The sequence below is a fragment of the Mustela nivalis genome (assembly GCF_964662115.1).
Source record: "Mustela nivalis genome assembly, chromosome: 2".
Classification (NCBI taxonomy): Eukaryota; Metazoa; Chordata; class Mammalia; order Carnivora; family Mustelidae; genus Mustela; species Mustela nivalis.
This window is the reverse complement of record NC_139021.1, coordinates 117,119,741-117,141,441: the sequence shown is the minus strand read 5'-3', so window position 1 is coordinate 117,141,441 and position 21,701 is coordinate 117,119,741. Positions and strand designations below refer to the sequence as shown.

Sequence of the window (21,701 nt, the reverse complement as noted above, 5' to 3'; positions counted from 1 at the left end):
GCCAATATGTTTAACAGAATTCTGCCATGTATGTCTTAATTAACATGAGTCACTTTGCCTTTAATATCTACTTGGAATGTTCATGTAAAACAAAAACAAATCAATGTCACTGTAGCTTTACCCCGTTTAAAATTGAGAAAATAGTCAACTGTCACATAATTTCATTAAAGAAACCATAGGGATAGAGGAGAGGTGATGATTACTTCTTTCTCCTTTGATCTAAAATCTAAAATAAACTCTGAATGAGAAAAAAAAATTAGAAGGCCTTAGATTTTAGTAGTGTATAGTATAAGCCAAAATAAAATACTTCTTCGTGATCACTTTGCATCCATACGCAGTGGGGATGAATGGTGGAGAACTGGGTCTGCTTCTCCGAAACCAGTCATAACTCTGCAGAGTCAACCCTGCTTGACTTGGGTGCGACAAGGTGCTAGCCTAACCAGCCTCGAGCTGACGGTTCAATTGCCTTTTCGTGATTTTCAGGAAGAGGCAAAGAGAATTAGAAAACCCAAAGTTGAAGTTAGAGAGCCTAGTGAGGAGGAGGAAGTAGTGGTCACCATTGAGAAGCCACCGCCAGCCGAGCCCACGTACACAACGTGGAAGAGAGCCAGGATCTTCCCAATGATTTTCAAGAAAGTTCGAGGGCTCGCGGACAGAAGGGGCCTCTCTGAACTGGAGGGGGAAGAGTGGCAGAGACGCCTTGAGGAAGTGGATAAAGATTACCTGAAGCTCACTCTGGACCAAGAAGAAGCCACGGAAAGCACGGTGGAGTCGGAGGAGGAGTCCTCCAGCGACTACACGGAGTACAGTGAGGAAGAGTCCGAATTCAGTGAGTCAGAGACCACGGAAGAGGAGTCCGAGTCAGAGACCCCCTCGGAAGAGGAAGAGAGCTCGACTCCATCTTCAGAAGAGTCAGAGTCCACAGAGTCGGAAGGGGAGAAGGCCCGGAAAAACATCTTTCTGGCCAGAAGGCGGCCTGTGGTTGAGGAGGTCAAGCCGGTCAAAAGGAGAAGAGAGGAGCCCCCGGAAGAGCTGGAGGAAGAGCCAGCAGTGGAGGAGGAAGCAGGAGAGGAGACTGAGCTGGGTCCTGAAGAGGAGCCCACAGGCCTCGAGGTCCCCGAGGAGGAGGGCAGTGCAGAGTCTGTTTCAGTGGAGGCAGGTGGGGGCAGCGAGGAGGAGTCCGAGCCGGGCAGCAGCGTCAGCAGCAGCAGCAGCAGCAGCGAAAGCCAGTCGGGAGGGCCCTGGGGCTACCAGGTGCCTGAGCGGGCCACCCACAAGAAAGCACCCCGGGAGCAGCCCCCGGGAGCCGGCTCTGAGGACGACAACACGGCACTCTGAGACGGGGCCCAGGAGGTGGGAGTTTGCCATGGCGAGTGCTCTTGCGTGCCGTGCTTTCTGTGTGCTCTCTGCAGTGATGCTCCAAGGGAGGAACGTGACTGTGACCTCTCGCTGACCTAGGACTGGAAGCATGCCAGGAAGGGGAGCCTATGTGCGCACCGAGTAGACTTGTACGTCAGAGCACATTAGGGTCAGACTGCCTCATCTTCCTCTGTTAGCCATCCCAAAGACGAGCCCTGAGTCCACAGTTGGTATCTGCCAGTGGGGTTTCTGTGAATGCACTGGGCATTACCAGGGGTGCCCTGCCTGCTGGGGTGGATTTCGGGAGTATATGGGCACGTTTTTATTTCATCTGTAGACAATAAATCATTAGGACAACACTGGCAACAACTGAGGCCTCTATAAAAGTCTACTTTTGCATGTGTGTACATTTCAGCTGGCAGAAGGATTGGTAAAAGAAAAATAAATTTGTAGAAATGTCCATTGTGTTCCAGTTGCTTACTAGAGGAAGTTTATAATCATTCATTTTCATTTTTGTGTATTACTGAATGATTCAGGATGGGAAGATTCTTTCTTCCCAGGTCACATCTGTTGAAATAAAATGATCCAGAAAACCAGGATATTCCAAGTGAATACAAAAAGAATACAAAAAGTTTGGCTAATAATGAAATGTTAATTAGAAATTAGAATGATGCAGCTTTAAAAAGTCCTTAAAATTTGGAAAAAGGAAGTATTAGTATAAACAGACTATACTAATACTGTGTGTTTTCTTCAATTTGACTTTGTAGAAGAACAGAGCAACTGTTAAACAATGGATCCTTATCTAAATTTAAGTAAACACATACACTTTTCCCTTTCATGTAGAGCAGTAATCTGACCTAGAATACAAGTGCTTCCTAAAACGTCTGCTTCTTAACTGGGCAACCCCTTCTTCAGCAGTTAAGCTCTAAAACCAGTGGACAGTTGGCGGAAAAGAATACAAGGTCTCCTCACCTCTTCTGAGTTCTTTAACCTTTTAATGGCTTTCTGTCAACAGTTTTGAATTTCGCAGACCTTGTCCCCTTTGCTCCTTTCATTTCTCTGACTCCCTGTGTTTTATTTTGGCAGTGGGCGAGAAAAGGAATGATCAAGTTAGTTGTGGATCGCGAGTACGAAACGAGCTCCACTGGCGAAGACAGTGCTCCGGAATGTCAGAGGAACCGTCTTCACCATCCCGGCACACACAGTAACATCAACGGCAACATCTACGTTGCCCAGAACGGGTCCGTGGTGAGAACCCGCCGGGCCTGCCTCACCGATACCTTAAAAGCGACTTCTCCTGGGCGTCTGGGGAGGCACTTTAAGAAACTTGACAAGCTGGCAGTGACACACGAGGAGAGTGTTCCCCTGAACACGTTATCAAAGGGGCCATTCCCTACTGAGAAGATGCACACGAGACCGACTCTGGTTACATTTGCCCCTTGCCCTGTGGGGACCGATGGTACCTCAGGGAAGCCACTGGGGTCCAGGCTGAAAAGCACAGTTGAACAGGAGTCCGTGGTTGACAGGAAGAACATCAAGGAGACTTTGGAATTCCAGAGTGACCACACGCACTCAGACGACGAGGAGCTTTGGATGGGCCCCTGGAACAACCTCCATATACCAATGACGAAACTGTGACCGGTTTTTAAAAAAAAAAAAAAAAAAAGTTATTTTGATTTTTACTTCAGTTTTTAATAAACTGCGCTTTTTATCGTCACTGAAAAAATGATGTATGGGATTTATATCACGCACACAAGCTGAAACTTTGAACGACATGCTTTAAAGTTTAAAAAGACACAAATTTGCACTTGCCTTTGTATCAATTAATTGTTCTTCCCAGATAATCTTTTTGGACAGACTCTCGATTCCCTGAATGATCTATCATTTAAACTTACCATTTAGCTGTTTGGTTGGGTCTTGCCTTTTTTTTTCCCCCCCATTTTAATAAATGAGAAATAATTTACTAAGTAATCATTTATATTTGATTGATTAACCTAGATTACTCTTCATCTCTAGCTTCACGCAGTGTTTTTTGGCACATGTTGTGGATCTACTTTTCAAAAAAAAATGGGGAAAATTAGAGGATTTTATAGGAAATGGGTTTATACAGTTGCTGTCTATACCATCCTGATTTTTTTAAAGATAGCAAATGTGAAAATCTGTAAATTACTTAGAATCATGAGCTTATTTTCCTTATTGTCTGATATAGTCACTCAGATTTTTACATATGCATCTGTTGACCTTCTAAACAACACTTGAAATCATATCTCTTTTATAATTATCACTCACAACTTTTCCTACTGCCCCCCCCCACACACACACACACTTCATGAACACTCCATCCACACAAAACACAAGTGATTTAGTTTTGCCACCTGAAGTGAAATAATTATCTGGAGCATCACAGAAATCTCCCCCTCAGCTAAAGCTTACTGAGATGGGAAAGGACCAAATTGTCAGTAATGCATCTAGAACCACAACTTCAGTATGAAAGATGAAGTCAGAGCAGAGAAGTCTCACATTAATGTCATCGGTCATGAATATTTTATAAAGTCGGTGTAAAGGAATTTGGCAGGGTCAAGAATTCATATAATAGGTGAAACACCTACAAAGGTTATAAATCCATAGCTTCAAGTGTATTATAGTATTATCACTTCTCCTCGGTCCAGCTTATTTATGGAATATTTTAATACCCATAATATTTATGTGCATAAAGTGCAGAACCAGAAAATGATTGCCCGGGCCTTTTTTTTGTTTGTTTTTATCAAAGAACAGAATCTTGGTTTTTCACCACTGAACAAAGCACAGTGTTTCATCATTAACATAAATGAAAACCAAGTATCCTTTCAAAAAAAAATAACAAAAAACCAAGCCCAAGATACTTGCCTTGTGTGTTGCGTATTCTCAAGATGTGAAAAGGATGACACAATATAAGAGAAAATTCAGAATTGTAGTGAATATGAGTTCATATGATATAGAGTTCCCCTTAAATTTTGCACACTATTGACAAAGTTAAGATTTCAATAAAATTCTCTCATGCATGCTTATTATATGGTTCAGAGAGACTGAATAAATGCACTTCTAATTTCTCTCTCACGTTTCATAGTTTAAAAATTATTGATTATAATGCTATTTCTTTCTCTCCAAAGGGAATGAATTATATGTAACATGAACTTGCCAACTTACATTTTTTAATTTCAGGTTTCAAAAAGTGCTTGAGATCAAATGCAGGAACATCTCATTTATCTGGCATAATTGGAAATCAATGTCTTCTATTACCCTAGCTGGAAAAACTACCAGCATTAACTGGAAAGAAATGTGGCATTCTAACATTAGCGTGTTAGAAATACAGAGTCTTGCTCATACCCCCAATCTACTTGGGGGTCTCAAGGCGCTTTGTACTCATATTAAATTTTGACAAAGAATGACCTGTACCACTCAACTCCAAAGCTTACTCCTTAAAGTACCAAACCAATTGTTTTTAGGATACCATATTTCGGTTAGAAGTTAGATTGCACATATTATATTTTCCTACTTGTTCAATCAGAGATCACTAACTACATTATTTCCTTCATGTCTGAGGGTTGTCTCACCTGGCATCCCATGATGTCACTTTGCAAGAGTTTTATCTCTCTTTCTCCCATTTCAGGCTGTGGTATTTAACTAATTTTGTCACTTCGCCACTCTCCAAAATTTATCTTCCAGTTTATTTCTAATTCCTGGTGCAAAAGTCTGTGTTTTTGTTTGTTTTGCTTCTTCTTGCAAAATTATTAGACCTGAGACAGAGATCAGGCATGTGGATTCAAACAAAATCTGGTGATTCACAGAAGCTTTTGGGGACTGCTATTGGGATCTGAGCACTGTTCAAGAGAGCTGAAGTCGGCAGAAGACTAATGTCTTGATAATAAGAGATTTCACTGTATTTTAAGGCTCACTTTTTATAAGGAAAAATCAAAATACCACAACCTACTTAGCAGACATATTTCTGCAATTTCTAGTTGACCGCTTCAGTAAAAACAATCATGAAGTTAACCTCTCCCTAAGTGAATGGAGATAGTATCAAGGTAAGCAGTATTTGCAAAGAGCAACCAAACCAAACATTTGGTCAGTATATTTTGAGGTAAAGTATACGCAGCAGCAAGAACAGTACCAACTAAATATATTAAGTCTGGACTGAATCAGTTACTTTGATAGGACTTACACTGTTCTAGAATAGTCTGACTCAAGATTAAAATTGTGGAGCCCAGGGGAGATGTCCAAGTAGTTTAAACTTAATACTTGACATAAATGATGTTTCTATGTAAATGCTTGTAAAGAAATAGGTGGTTATTTTTCCTAGATAGGCATAGTGATTGTTGTTCTTAGTCCATACTGGCTTTCAATCAGGAAGAAGGAACGTGAGATACCAGCTGCTCAAGATGAGAACAAACTGCTAAGACTATTACTGCAAAACCTGCAGACTTCAGAAGATCATGTGGGCAGGGAGGGCCAGTGGGGGAAGAATGAGACCATAAAGTTAAGGTGACAGAACATTTGTGACTCTGGCCATCAGCTCACAGATGCTACCTTCTTGGCCCAGCCTTCTCGTTTTCCTTAATTATAGTTGTCATAGAATCCTAACTGTAGGTTAGCCAAAAGGATCTTTCTAAATCCAGAAAAAAAAGACATTTGCCTTGAATTTTATATGTGATATGTCACTTGTGTTATCAGACCACATTGTTGTGTTTTGATTTGTTTTAGACCACATTGTGAACAGGGAGGTTGAAACACGTTATTTATCCTAAGTGGTTCTTCCAAAAAGGATAGTGACCACTATAAAATGACCATTAATCGCATTTGTGTATCTAGCCAGAAAAAAAAAAAAAAAAAAAGAATACTGATGCTTGAGGGAAGACATGTTCTTTCTTTTCTTTCGTGAACTTTGCTTTTTTCTTGTTCTGCTCCACTTTCTGCAATCTGTCCGCTAAGTGGGGCTTCTGTATACCACATCAGTTAATTCGTAAAATAGGCAGAAAGTGCTAATCTATTCTCAGGGCAGATGCCCACTGGTGCCTGCAAATAGTGATAGCCTGAGGGATAGGTTCCAAATAATATTGAGGACCTCTATTTTTATGGATAGTTTCTCCCTCTTCTCAAATGATACCATCAATTCCTTTGTTTTACTTTTCTCTCTCTTGTTTTTGCCTTTGTGGACCTCGATCTTTATAACGATCTTTACTTTTTAGACTGGTATGTTTTCTTCTAACTGCAATTTACTTTAAATTTATGGTAAGTTAAGCACATGTATGGAAGATTTGAACTTTGTCTATGGTTTGGGAAATTATCAACACATTCACTGCTTTCCAAACACCTATTTTTCCTTAACAAATATTACTTTACTGTATGAGGAATATGAATTAGAAATTTTCGGTTAAAATGCATTGTTACTCACTACACAATGTTTCAAAATAAATTTCCATTTGGAAAAAATTGTTTCTCATTATTCTGTCAGGTGGGGATAAAAATCAGTAACTATTCTCCCATTTATATGTTTAGTCTTTTCGGTTTGATAGCACAAGAAAAACCTGCTCTGCAGACTCTGAATGATGCAGAGAAAGGAAGCATCCTTTAAAACTCTCATCCTTTTTTTAGACATTTCAGTCATATACACAAGTCTAAGAAGGATGGACACTGTGTTTCCTAAAATACTGGCCATCTATTTGTTTAAAAAACAATATAATTACTTAAACATGAAGGTGTTCATATACAATCAGTTACATTCTTAGAAATGCTAAATAGGAGGCACCTGGGGGACTTAGTCCATTCAGCCTCTGCCTTTGGCTCAGGTCATGATCCCTGAGTATTAGGATTGAATCCCACATCAGGGTCCTTGGCCAGGAGGGAGTCTGTTTTCCACTCGCCCTGCCCTCCCCCCAACCTGTGTTCCCTCTCTCTCTCTTTCAAATAAATAAAATATTAGAATAAATATATCAAAGAACATAGCTGACATAAAGTTACATTAGGTCTTAAACAGGAGAGAAGTCTGATATTTCAGAGATTTACAGTTTGTACACTTGTATATACATCTAATTATCCATCATCCACCTCTCTGCCTACAGGAAATATGCCATATTTCCCTATTAGAACTTTGTAATGCAGCTGATGATATAGTAATTTTAATTTCCTTTTATCTCAAACAATCAGAATTGGGAAGAATAAATTTTCTAAGACAACCATCATGAAAACAGTATCCCCAGTCCTTTGTCATTCTGGTGTCATATCACAGGTAGAATTCTATGTATCCCTATATTTCCAGGGCCCACACACCCTACATAAACAATAGCCATTAAGGATAATATTGTGTGCGTTCATTCTTGCCATCAATGTGTAACTTCGTGCATGTCATTTTACAATTTTCCCCCTTCATTGGAACATGGCACTAATAACATTCACTTCAACTGAGAGATAAAATCAAATATTTTAATCTGTACCTACTTGGCCATTTCTATAATGTGGCTATATTTACACAGCAGAAGATTAGACAACCTCCTTTGCATTTTTCTCCACAAAAGCCTTCTAATATTTTACTGGCTAAATGCAGGTATACATTTTATTGATCTAGTCCACAGAGTAGCTATTCTAAGTTACAGGTATAGGTCTTCAAAGAGAAAAGAAATTTATAGAACTTTTCCCCTGGGCTTGGGCTTCTATATAATTTTCTATATAATTTAAAAAAAGAAGCACCTGTCAAGAAAATAAATGCACGTGTGGGGCCACTGAGAAGTCTCAACCAAAACCTGCTTCATTTTCATCTAAACACTTTAACCTTAAATGCTCTTTCATGAAATCACTGAATTAAGACTGGTTCTTTTGAATTTGATGTGAAACAGAAGGTTTTTATAAAAATCTGAGCCTCTAACCCTAATCTCAACATCACGATTTACATAAAAGAGCATACTGACAAAAAATGGTCTGGAAATTTCAGTAACTGTGATTCTGTGTCCCTTTGCTACCTACTTGCCAGGAGATTTCTTTACCTCTGGCATCTCCTATAAAGAATTCTTATCTCTCAAACCCTATAAAAATATCATTCATAGGACGAGGAGGAGAAAAGAAATTTTAGCTAGCTTTTAAATAAAAAGAGAGACAAATATATGTAGCTACAGATGGGACAGAGAATGTAAATGATACCCATGTAAATGTTGGATAAACATAAAAATGGTATGAGCCCATGTTCACATATTTAAATCGACTTTAGTTACACAGACATATTTAAATTCATACAAATAAAACAACACATTCACCCAAATACTACTTTTACTGACTCTCACATGTCACCTAATTTTATTTATAGTATTAAACTCACCATCAATATCCATCAGCGTGTGTTTTCTCCATAGGGACAGGTACTTGTGCCTATAATATTAAGACAGTTATTTTTTGGATGGTGTGCGAAGGGGCAACTAGAAATATATACTCCTGATACAACAAATATTTGCCTTTTAAAAGTGGCTCATATACACTGTATGCCTTTTCAAACTAACCCTTAAAGGCTTATTCATGCCAGCATGTATAACTGAGATATCACAGCTGCTATAACCTGCTTGGTGAGCAATAAGCATAGGCTACAAACAGTATCTAAAAAGCATTATTAGATTTCTGTCAGGTCCTGGCTACCACCCAGACACAGATTTATCTGAAGAACTATCAATCTTTATTTTAGTGCTGAAATAATTTGGGTCCTAACCTACCAACACATTACTATCTAGTCACTATTCCAACGTGAATATCAGTCAGTTTCCCAATGTTGCTTAAAGAATACATTTTGGGGAGCGAGAGGCAAGATGGTGGACAAGTAGGAGACCTAAATTTTGTTGGATCCCAGGAACTCAGCTAGAAAATTATCAAACAATTTTGAACACCTACAAACTGAACAGGAGATCAAAGAAAAGAATAGCAGCAATTCTGTTAGTAGAAAAGTGACCACCTTCTGGAGGGTAGGACATGCGGAGAAGTAAATCTGAAACAATATATGGAAATATACACCGTGGGGGGAGGGAGCCTCTGTCAGCCGGCTCCAGAAAAGGGATAGAGCAGTGAAGCACAAAATCAGAACTTTTAGAAGTCTACTCCACTGAGGGACAATGGTCCAGAGGCTAATTGGGGGTGCGGAGGGTAGCCTTTATGGGGACAGTGTGGTCTCAGGCCCTTGGGGTCACAGAAAGACTGGGGGTGTCTGAGTGTGGCAGAGATCCCAGATATCAGAGCGGGGAAGCCGGCTGCAGAAATGAAGGCGAGGAAGGGGCTCTCAGCTCAGGGTTGCTATAACCATGGCCCACAGCCCAGGTGGGCTACTCCAAGGACCCAACAAGTGGCAGAACCAGGGATAGCCCCCTTCCTCCCCCAGCATGTGACAGGAATCTGCTGGGTCTGGAGACTCCAAACAGAGCCACACACCAGAGAAAGAAATGCTCGGCACAGTCTTGGTGAGCTCCGAATGTGGCCAGAGACCAAGGATACAGGAGTGACTGACAGTTTTTCTCTGAGGGTGCACTGAGGAGTGGGGCCTCAAGCTCTCAGCTGCTATGGGCCAGAGATTGGGAGGCCTCCCTTTTCATTCTCCTCCTCCAAAGCTAAATGGAAAGCATTCAGGAAACAAAAACTATTGAGAGTGAACCTGAGCAGATTACTTAGCCCGGCCCCTGGCAAGAGTGGTGCAATTCCACCTCGGGCAAAGACATTTGAGAATCACTGCAACAAGCCCCCTCCCCGCAGAAGATCACCAAGAACATCCAGCCAAGACCAAGTTCACTGATCAACAAGAACAGCGGAACTCCAGAGCTGATGAAATACAGAGCATAGAATTTATGGCTTTTCTCTCCTGATTCTTTAGTCTTTCAAAGTTAATTTTTTTCAACTTTCTTTTTCTCTTTTTCTATTTTTTGGGAGGATTTTTCTTCTATCCTTGCTTAAGCAACATCTTATTAATTCCTTTATTAAAATTATTTTTTAATTTTCATTTTTACAGTCATATCCTATCCACTATATTTAACTATATATATATTACTCTTTAAAATTTTGGTTATAGTTTCTTTTAACAGGTCAAAATATACCAGAAATGTAATGTATGGCTTTGTTCTAGTATCCCACTTGATCACATTCTCTATTTGGGGTCTGTGTATATGTGTGTGCGTGTGTGTGTGTGTTTTATTTTTTTCCTTTTTGAACCAACTTATCAATTTCATTTTTACAATCTTTCTTTAATTTTCATCTTTACAGTCATGCTCTATCCCTTCATCATATTTACCCTTATTTTTGTATATATATTTAAGTATTTCTTTCTTTAAAATTTTGGGAGGCAGTTTTTTCTAACAGACCAGATACACCCAAAATCAAGTGTGTGGTTCTGTTCTATTCATCAGCCTAATATATATTTTTTTTCTTCCTCCCAGTCCCCCAGCAGGTTTCAGGTCTCTTCTGATTCATTTAGTGTATATTTCTCTGGGTCATTGTTACCCTTTTAGAATTTTGTTCTCTCATTTATCTATTCTTCTCTGGAAAAAATGACAAAATAGAAAAACTCACCTCAAGAAAAAAAAAAAAAAAAAAAGAAAGAAAGAACAGGAGGAAGTCCTGACTGCCAGGGACCTAATCAATATGGACATTAGTAAGATGTCAGAGCTAGAGTTCAGAATAATGATTAAAAAGATACTAGCTGGGCTTGAAAAAAAGCACAGAAGACACTAGAGACTCCCTTTCCAGAGAACTAAAATCTAACCAAATTGAAATTTTGAAAAGACCCTTAATGATGTGCAATAAAAAATGGAGGATCCAACTGCTAGGATAAATGAGGCAGAAGAGAGAAGTAGCGACAAAGACCAAATGATAGAGAATAATGAAACTGACAAAGAGAGAAATAAACAACTGCTGAGTCACAAGGGAAGAATTCAAGATATAAGTGATACCATAAAGTAAAACAATATTAGAATAATTGGGATCCCAGAAGAAAAGGGGGGAGGGCAGAAAGTACATCGGAGCAAAATTGTAGCAGAGAACTCCCCTAATTTGGGGAGGGAAATGGGCATCAAAATCAGGGGGCTCAGAGAACCCCCTCAAAATCAATTAAAATAGGCCAACACCCTCTCATCTAATAGTGAAACTTACAAATTTCAGGGACAAAGAGAAAATCCTGAGAGCAACTTGGGACAAGATGTCTGTTACCTACAACAATAGAAATGTTAGATTGGAAGAAGACTTATCCACAGAGACCTGGCAGGCCAGAAAAGACTGGCATGATATATTCATGAAAAAATATGCATCCAAGAATACTATATCCAGCTAGGCTGTCATTGATAATAGAAGGAGGGATCAAAAGCTTCCAGGACAAACAGAAACTAAAAGAATTTGCAAACGCCACACCAGGTCTACAGGAAGTATTGAAAGGGGTCTTCTAAGCAAAGGAAGAGCCTTAAAGTAACATAGACCAGAAAGGAAAGAGATAATATACAGTCACAGTCACCTTACCGGCAATGCAGTAGTACTAAATTTCTATCTTTTAATAGTTACCCTGAATGTAAATGGGCTAAATGTCCCAATCAAAAGACACAGGGTATCAGAATGAATAAAAAAAACAAGACCCATAGATATGATGTCTACAGGAGGAGTCTCATTTTAGACCCAAAGACACCACCAGATTGAAAGTGAGGGGGTAGAAAACCATATATCATGGTAATGGACATCAAAAGAAACCTGGGGTGGCAATCCATTTATCAGACAAATCAGACTTTAAGCCAAACACTGTACTAAGACATGAGAAAGGACACCATATCATACTTAAAGGGTCTATACAACAAGGTGATCTAATAATTTTAAATATTGCTCAGCCAATGATACAAACCAATTAATAACAAATAACAAAATCAAAGAAACACACAGACAATAATACAATAATACTAGGGGACTCTAACACTCCCTTCATGGATGTGGACAGATCATCTAAGCAAAACATCAACAAGGATATAAAGGCTTTAAATGACACACTGGACCAGATGGACATCACAGATATACTCACAACATTCCATCCCAAAGCAACAATGTGTACACATTCTTCTCTAATGCACATGGAACATTCTCCAGAATAGATCACATCCTGGGACACAAATCAGGTATCAACCAGTACGAAAAGATTGGGATCATTCCCTACAAGTTTTCAGACCACAATGCTCTGATGCTAAAACTCAATCACAGGAGGAAATTTGGAAAGAACTCAAATATATGGAGGTTACAGAGCACCCTAGTAAAGAATGAATGGGTCAATCAGGAAATTAAAGAAGAATTGAAAAACTCCATGGAAACAAATGAAAATGAAAACATTTGTTTTCAAAACAAATGTTCAAAATGTTCAAAATCTTTGGACACAGGAAAGGAAGTCCTGAGAGAAAAGTATATTGCAATAGAGGCTTTTCTCAAAAAAAAACAAGAAAGATCTCAAATATACAACCTAACTCTACACACAGATCTGGAGAAAGAACAACAAAAAGCCTAAACCCAGGAGGAGAAGAGAAATCATAAAGATCAGAGCAGAAATCAATTAAATAGAAACCAAAAGAACAATAGAAAAGATCAAGAAATCTCAGAGCCAGTTCTTTGAAAGAATTAAAAGATTGATAAGCCCATGACCAGACTTCTCAGAAAGAAAAGAGAAAGGACCCAAATTAATAAAATCATGAATGAAACAGGAGAGATCTCAACCAACACCAAAGAAACACAAACAATTATAAGAACAATTATGAGCAACTATATGCCAACAAAATAGATAATCTGGAAGACATGAATGCATTTCTAGAGATGTATAAACTACCAAAACTGAACCAGGATGAAATAGAAAGCCCAAACAGACCCATAACCAGTAAGGATATTGAGGAAGTAATAAAAAAATCTCCCAACAAACAAGAGCCCAGGGCCAGATGGCTTCCCAGGGGAATTCTACCAAACATGTAAAGAAGAATTAATACCTATTCTCCTGAAACTGTTCCATAAAATAGAAATGGAAGGAAAACTTCCAAACTCATTTTATGAGGCCAGCATCACCTTGATCCCAAAACCAGACAAAGACCCCATCAAAAAGGAGAAATACAGACCAATATCCTTGATGAACATGGATGCAAGAATTCTCACCCAAATACTAGGCAACAGGATGCAACAGTACATTAAAAGGATTGTTCTCCACGCCCAAGAGGGACTGATCCTGGGCTGCGAGGTTGGTTCAACATCTGATTAAAACTCTTCACAGTGTAGGCATAGAGGGAACATACTTCCATAGCACAAAAACCATCCTATGAAAAGCCCACAGTAAATATCATTCACAATGGGGCAAAACTGAGAGATTTTTGCCTAAAGTCAGGAACATGGCAGGGGTGTCCATTTCACGACTGCTGTTCAGCATAGTACTAGAAGTCCTCACCTTGGCAATCAGACAAAAAAAGCAATAAAACGCATCCACATCAGCAAAGAAGCAGTCAAACTCTCACGCTTTGCAGATGATAGGATACTTTATGTGGAAAACTCGGAAGGCTCCACCCCAAAAATGCTAGAACTCATACAAGAATTCAGTAAAGTGTCAGGATATAAAATCAATGCACAAAAATCAGTTGCATTTCTACACACCAACAATAAGACAGAAGAAAGAGAAATTAAGGAGTCAATCCCATGTACAACTACACCCAAAACCATAAGATACCTTGGAATAAACCTAACCAAAGAGGTTAAGGATCTTTACTCAGAAAACTATAAAACACTCATGAAAGAAATGGAGAAAGACACAAATAAATGGAAAAACATTCCATGCTCATGGATTGGAAAAACAAATATTGTGAAAATGTCTATGCTACTTAGAGCAATATACACATTTAATGTGATCCTTATCAAAATACCATCAACTTTTTTCAAAGAAATGGAACAAATAATTGTAAAATTTGTAATGGAACCAGAAAAAAAATAAAAAAATAAAAAGACCCTGAGTAACTAGAGGAATGTTGAAAAAGAAAACCAAAGCCGGTGGCATCACAATTCTGGACTTCAAGCTCTATTACAAAGCTGTAATTCTCAAGACAGCATGGTACTGGCACAGAAACAGACACGTACATCAATGGAACACAATAGAGAGCCCAGAAGTAGACCCTCAACTCTATGGTCAACAAACTTTCAATAATGCAGGAAAGAATGTCCAGTGTGTGTGGGGGGGGCAGTCTTTTCAACAAATGGTGTTGGGAAAATTGGACAGCCTCATGCAGAAGAATGAAACTGGACTGCTTCCTTACACCATAAACAAAAAAAGTCTCAAAATGGATGAAAGACTTCAATGTGAGATAGGAATCCATCAAAATCCTCAAGAAGAACACAGGCAGCAACCTCTTTGACCTCAACCACATCATCTTCTTTCTGGACACATCACTGAAGGCAAGGGAAACAAGGACAAATATGAAATATGAAATACTGAGACTTCAACAAGATAAAAACCTTCTGCACAGCAAAGGAAACAATAAACAAAACCAAAATACAACTGGTAGAATGAGGAAGATATTTGCAAATGACATACCAGATAAAGGGCTAGTATCCAAAATCTATAAAAAAACTTATCAAACTCAACACCCAAGGAACAAATAATCTAATCAAGAAGTGGGCAGAAGACATGTACAGACATTTCTGCAAACAAGACATCCACATGGCCAACAGACACATGAAAAAGTACTCCACATCACTCAGCATCAGAGAAATACAAATCAAAACCCCAATGAGATACCACCTCACACCACTCAGAATGGCTAAAATTAACCAGTCAGTAAATGACAGTTGGCAAGGATGTGCAGAAAGGGGAACCCTTCTACACTGTTGGTAGAAATGCAAGCTGAGGCAGCCACTCTGGAAAACAGTATGGAGGTTCCTCAAAAAGTTGAAAACAGGGATGCCTGGGTGGCTCAGTGGGTTAAGCCGCTGCCTTCAGCTCAGGTCATGATCTCAGGGTCCTGGGATCGAGTCCCGCATCGGGCTCTCTGCTCAGCAGGGAGCCTGCTTCCTTCTCTCTCTGCCTGCCTCTCTGCCTACTTGTGATCTCTCTCTCTGTCAAATAATTAAATAAATAAAATCTTTAAAAAAAAAAAAAAGTTGAAAACAGAACTACCCTAAGACCCAGCAATCACACTACTGGGTGTTTACCCTAAAGATACAAATGTAGAGATCTGAAGGGCACATGCACCTGAATGTTTATAGCAATAGTATTATGCATCCATCAAAAATGAAATCTTGCCATCTGCAATGATATGGATGGAACAAGAGGGTATTATGCTGAGTGAAATAAGTCAATCAGAGAAAGACAATTATCATATCATCTCACTTATATGAGAAAAACAAGACTGAGGATAATAAGGGAAGTTAGGGGAAAATAAACAAGATGAAACCAGAGAGGGAAACAAACCATAAGAGACTCTTAATCTCAGGAAACAAACTGAGGGTTGCTGGAGGAGAGGAAGGTGGGAGGGATGGGGTGTCTGGGTGATGGACACTGGGGAGGGTATGTGCTATGGTGAGTGCTGTGAATTGTATAAGACTGATGAATCACAGACTTGTACCCCTGGAACAAATTATACATATATGTTAATTAAAAAATACATTTTGGCTCTAGTTATTCCCCAGCTACTATTTTCTATTGGTCACATCACAGAATCTCTGGCCTGGCTTCCATAACTATGAAATGAGTTGGTCCAGAAGAGTCTTGGGGCCGCTCTGAGTTGAGGTTGGACTCATGGAATGGTATTACCTAGAACGGAGGAAGTCTGACTGTGCCCAGATCCCCGTTGTTATGTCTTTACAGCCCATTTCACAACAGAATTTACAATGGTGATTTACAAAAATGCAGAGACTACAAGAGGTGGAATAAGGTTGAACGAATGAGACAAACAGAAATAAAGATGAGACAAGAGTGAATCCAGTGGTTTGATCAGCACCCAGACCTATGTGCCCCATGGTCCTACACATTAGTTATTCTGGCCACTAATTTTTTTTTTTAATTTATTTGACAGAGAGAAATCACAAGTAGTCGGAGAGGCAGGCAGAGAGAGAGGGAAGCAGGCTCCCTGCTGAGCAGAGAGCCCGATGCGGGACTCGATCCCAGTACCCTGAGATCATGACCTGAGCCTAAGGCAGCGGCTTAACCCACTGAGCCACCCAGGCGCCCTCTGGCGACTAATTTAGCCCTAATCTTCCCCAGCTGTCCGACCAAAAAGGGAAGTAGAATTCGTTACACGATTGACAATGAACATAAAGTTGAAAAACAATTATTAGAGATAAGTCAGCTTTGCTTGTTGCCAAGACCTGAGAGAAATTTGTCCTAAGGGTCTTTAGAAAAACTCTGCTGTATGATATGCTGGCTTAGTTGTCGGCATTCACATCTCATTTCTGTAGGTCTTGACTTTCTCTTGCCCAGCTCACAACATCAGCCTTCCTTGCAGGAAGTCTTCAAGAGTTTAGGTCACTGATTATTCCCCCTGTTATCAGCGTTTCCTACAGTGATTACTGAAAGCGTAGATTGCTAGAATATTTCCAACTTCCTTCCACTAGCATTCTGTCTTGCCCACAGATATATATTAATCCCACTTTAATTAAGTCATTAATCAAAGCTGGGTTGTAAAGGTCTGCAATTTCCATGACTCTGTGGCTGTGCTCTCCGCTGACAATGGCCTATGTAAATGCAGACCTATTTCTTCATTTCTTCAGAACATAGACTTTTTCTCCTCTTGAATCTTGAGTTTAAGGAAACTTTTTTTAGACAAATGAAATGAGCTATTATAAATAGGTAGAAATATGAGGAATATGCCATCCCCTTAATTGCTGTACTAATTTAGCTTAATTATGTCCACTACATTAATTAGTGTTTCATATTCATATATTTCAACAAGAACGGGTGCAAGTAGCGTTATTTATATAATCTTATAAATTAGTTCTCTAAAAAAAAAAAAAAATCAAAATGGCTCATTGTGTTTTCAGATTCCTGTCACAATCACGTACTGATGGCTTCATAACCAGCTTGCCAAATCCTGCCTCAACCTTGGCCTCCCTGGCCTGGAGGGACCACTTTGCATGGTTTGTGCTAGAGCAATTAATAACAGCACCTACTTGCCCTCTCCAAAAAAGTAGCAGACACTGTTTCTGGAAGCCAAGAAAGGCTTTACAGAAGGACATGCCAGAAGGTGAACAACAAAGGAACAATTAGACAAGTCTCCGCCATCTGTGGGGGAGGAGAGACCACGAGAGGACTGGAGGATGCCAGTCAAGCAGCAGGACCATTTTGTGCCAAAGCCAGAAATGTAAGAAATTTAAATTATATATTCAGAAAACGACCAATAATTCCATTTCACGTGTTAATGAAATGCAAGGGAGTGTGGTAGGGTCAGAAAAGGTAAACTGAGCCTGTGTCTCAGGCAGGAGCTAGACAATCAAAGAACCTATTGTCATCTTCTATCACAGACAAATGGCCAACCACTTAAAACAACCTCACAGGACAGAAGATCACTCTAGATCTAGATGAAGGGGAGGATTCCTAAGGAAAGGATTGAGTAAGAAAAAGAGAAAACACCTCAGCCAGAAGGCCTGGATTCAAACCTCAGGGTGCTGATGAATGTACTCTAATGGGCCCAAGAACCGGGGACACGTTATCACTCTCCCACTTCCCACGTGCCTGTTTAGGTTAGCATCACCTGCTCTTATAATGTGGATTTCATCCCAGATCCTCTCATTCGTTCTTCTCTCTAGTGGAGAAGCCACCATTTAACGTAAAGCTTGATTCTTGCCCCAGGTGGCTCTGTCTGTTTTGCCAAGGGGCCTTGCTGTGGCTCATTCCTGATGAACAGTTTTATCAGATTTTGAACCCCTTCTGGGGGCTCTGAATGGGATGGCTCCACTACTAACACGTTTCAGGTTACCATGCTACTTCTCTAGCCCATTTAGTCTATTACAACACTGCAGGCTGGAACTCATCTCTCACATTCCTGATTCTGGACCATTTAGTCTGAGAATGAAGCACTAGTCCTCACAAAGGCTGTCCCACGCTCAAGGAATTCAATGGGCCTTCCATGTCTCCTCCCACCCACACACATCTGGAGTTGTTGCACATTGTAGGATGGAAACCTCAAAAATCAACTCACAAGGATTTCTAATTCTTCCTTCCTCACCCCTCCCTGCTCTACACACCTCAGTGACAAAGTTCAGTCACTCCATGTGGCTATCTTTCCAAAAGAGTCATCTCTTCTTGGCTGCCTTCTGAATAATGAACAGAACAAGAGGTAGGGGGAGGGCTACATAAACTACTTTAAATTTTGAGGTTTTTGCCTTGACAACTCAGCCCTATTTTTTTCTTACCTGTAAAAGTAACCACAGCCAAGGCCAGCTGTATGCCCTCTGAGCAGCAAGATGACCAAAGGAGCCAGACAGATTCAAATATAATAATGATCCAGACATCTGGATTAAAAACACATGATGCCTCTAGCACTTGACACTCACAGTTGAGAGGGTTGGGAACAAAAAGTGAGCACAGAAGAGGTAAAATTATAGGCAGCAGAATGAGCCACGCCAACAGCACAGCAGTGGACGAGGGGCATCACCCTGAGTTCCTGGGTCCTGGGATGGGAATGAGAGCCCTGGGAGGGACACGCAGCCTAAAACAAGCTGCAGCTACATCTGGGATTCTGGCTGTCAACCCTCCCCACGTGCCCTAAAACAGGATAGTGCACGTGGACATAACCGGCCCTAAGTCATTCTGCTCTTCCAGAAAGCCACCATGAGAACTACACCTTAACTTTGTGATGAGAATATGTACATTTCTTCACTAAACCACTGTGATCATGGTCCAAATAAGGTTGTACAACAAATCTCAGAGTTCTCTGTGCCCTTTTCAGTTATGTGTTTTTCTATGGGACACAAATTACCTCCGTTAGGACTGAGGTTCATTTTGGCCCATTTATTGCCCCAAAGTTTAGCAGGTCGATACAAAATTTTGCCAGGTCACGGTAAGTAATGGCCTCACCTTGGACTGCCTCTTGGCTATCTAGCATGGGAATTACTGATCCCCTCTAGGACTTACCATAGTCAGCTGTGACTGGTACCCTGGGGCCATAATTTCGGGCAAAGATTGGCTTTATAATTCATGGAATCTTGTTGATAATTGCCTTAATTAAGTGCGTATGACATTTATTTCTGGCCTCTGTCAGTCAGATTAACTAAATGGCCAGCAGAGTGGCACACCTCTAGAATTTTCAAATTCAGTGAAGAACACATCAGGCGGGGTGCCTGGGTGGCTCAGTGGGTTAAAGCCTCTGCCTTAGGCTCAGGTCATGATTCCAGGGACCTGGGATCAAGCCCTGCATCAGGCTCTCTGTTCAACGTGGAGCCTGCTTCCCCCCAACCTGCCTCTCTGCCTACCTGTGATCTCTCTGTCAAATAAATAAATAAAAATCTAAAAAAAAACAAAAAACAAAAAACCACATCAGGCACAAGGTAGGGATGGCTGATAAAGGAAAGCCACAAGATTCAGAAGCATCCCTTAAAGTTGCTCAGTGCAAACACAACACTGAGAAATGGAAATGAGGAAAGAGCCATGAGACCTTGAAGTCCCCCAGTTTCACCCTCAGGGTGTTTTTGTTCCAGTGAACACCTTTGTTTCACTGAGACACCTCCCTGTGTAAATGGCTTCCCCCAGAACCCAAGAGGGCAGCTGATAGCAAGTTTCAAATGGTAGATTTCTAGTCCCTTTTGCGACTGTGCCCTCACAGTATCTTCTGCGCCATTAGGGAGCCCAGGTCATACCTTCTCCAACATGATCTGGATCATCAGGTCTGGAGGAGGGGGTCTCCCATTATATATAAAACATGTATAAAATATTTTATGTTCTATAATTATATATAATATAAATATATATTATACATCTATAAATATATTCTGAAGGGAAATGTGTATATATATTCTGCAGAGAAAAAGTCTGATGGTATATTTCTACTTTAATATTTACATTTACATTTATATTTACATTTATGTTATGTGTGGTAATCAGAATTCTTGAGGTTTTTTATTGTGGCCAATTATCTGAATAACAAACAAAAGAGGACTAGTTGTTCATTTTTTTTAAAAGATTTTATCTATTTATTTGAGAGAGAGAGAGAGAGAGCATGAGCAGAGGTGGAGGGCAGAGGGAGAGGGAGAAGCAACCTCCCCACAGAAGGCAGATGTGTGTAATTTGATTCATCATAGTTATCTTTAGACAAAAGGTGCTAATGGGTGCCCTAGGGAACACTGTTTTGGAAATGGATCTGTTTAATATTCTAATAAGTGATCTGGAAGATAAAAGAATATGGCCTTTAATGAAATATCTAGCAAGACTATTTTGAAAGGTGCTAAACACACCAAAAGAAGCAGATAAACTAGGGGCACCTGGGTAGATCAGACGATTAAACGACTGACTGACTCTTGATTTCAGCTCAAGTCATGATCTCAGGGTCCTGAGACTGACCCCTGTGATGGACTCTGCTCTCAGTGGGGAGTCTGTTTGAGAGTCTCTCTCACAGCCCCTCTCCCCACTTGCACAGGCACATGCTCTCTCTAAAACAAATAAGTAAAATCATTCAAAAAAGTAACTTATAAAAACATGGACAACTGAAACAAGTTCATATTTTGCACAAAAAGAAATAAGTCAAGGCAGTCTAAACCAAATGAAAATAATGTTCCCTCCTAGCAAAAGGGACAATCAGATTCGGAGAGAAACTGCCACACTTAACGGGAAGTGCTACGATTTAATGCTAATATTTTCATTTTTGGGAGTCTGTAGATTTATATGCTTGCAACAGCAAATGACATTTTTTGGTTGAAGGCCTGACAGCCTCTTTCCTAATACAAAATAAGAATGACTTATCTTTATTCTTTTACTGGGCTCACTGGTTTATAGGGTGAGCCCATCACCCTTCTCCCCAACAGCAGCATCTGAGAATTCTGATTCTCTACATCCTCCAAAATTTGATTTTATTCAAATTTCTAAAGTTTTGTCAGGCTCACAGGAGATGAAAATATCTCATGGCTTTAAATTACATTTCCCTCTTTATTAATGAGAATGAACATTTTTTCATGTGCTCACTGGGCATTTACGTAACTTCATTTATGGCTTCCCCTGCTTGTGTACTTTACTCGTCTTTATGTTAGGTTTCTCCTTTTATTTCCAAAAAGAAATTCTACATGTTAAGAATGTGAAATTTTGTCATGTGTTATGAATACCTATCCTGATGTACAGTGTACATTTCGATTTTGCTTAGAGTCTTATCAGACAA

At 40.0% G+C, this 21,701-nt stretch overlaps 1 protein-coding gene across 1 annotated transcript in view; it reads left to right on the top strand.

Annotated features, from left to right (window-relative positions):
• The window catches only part of PCDH15 (protocadherin related 15), a 1,700,294-nt gene extending 1,693,468 nt beyond the window's left edge, over positions 1–6,826 (top strand). The window contains exon 39 of the mRNA XM_082719991.1: positions 2,446–6,826. Within this exon, the coding sequence (XP_082576117.1) occupies positions 2,446–2,997 (552 nt within the window). The 3' untranslated portion in view covers positions 2,998–6,826. The remainder of the gene's footprint in view (positions 1–2,445) is intronic.
• Positions 6,827–21,701: the final 14,875 nt, after the last annotated feature.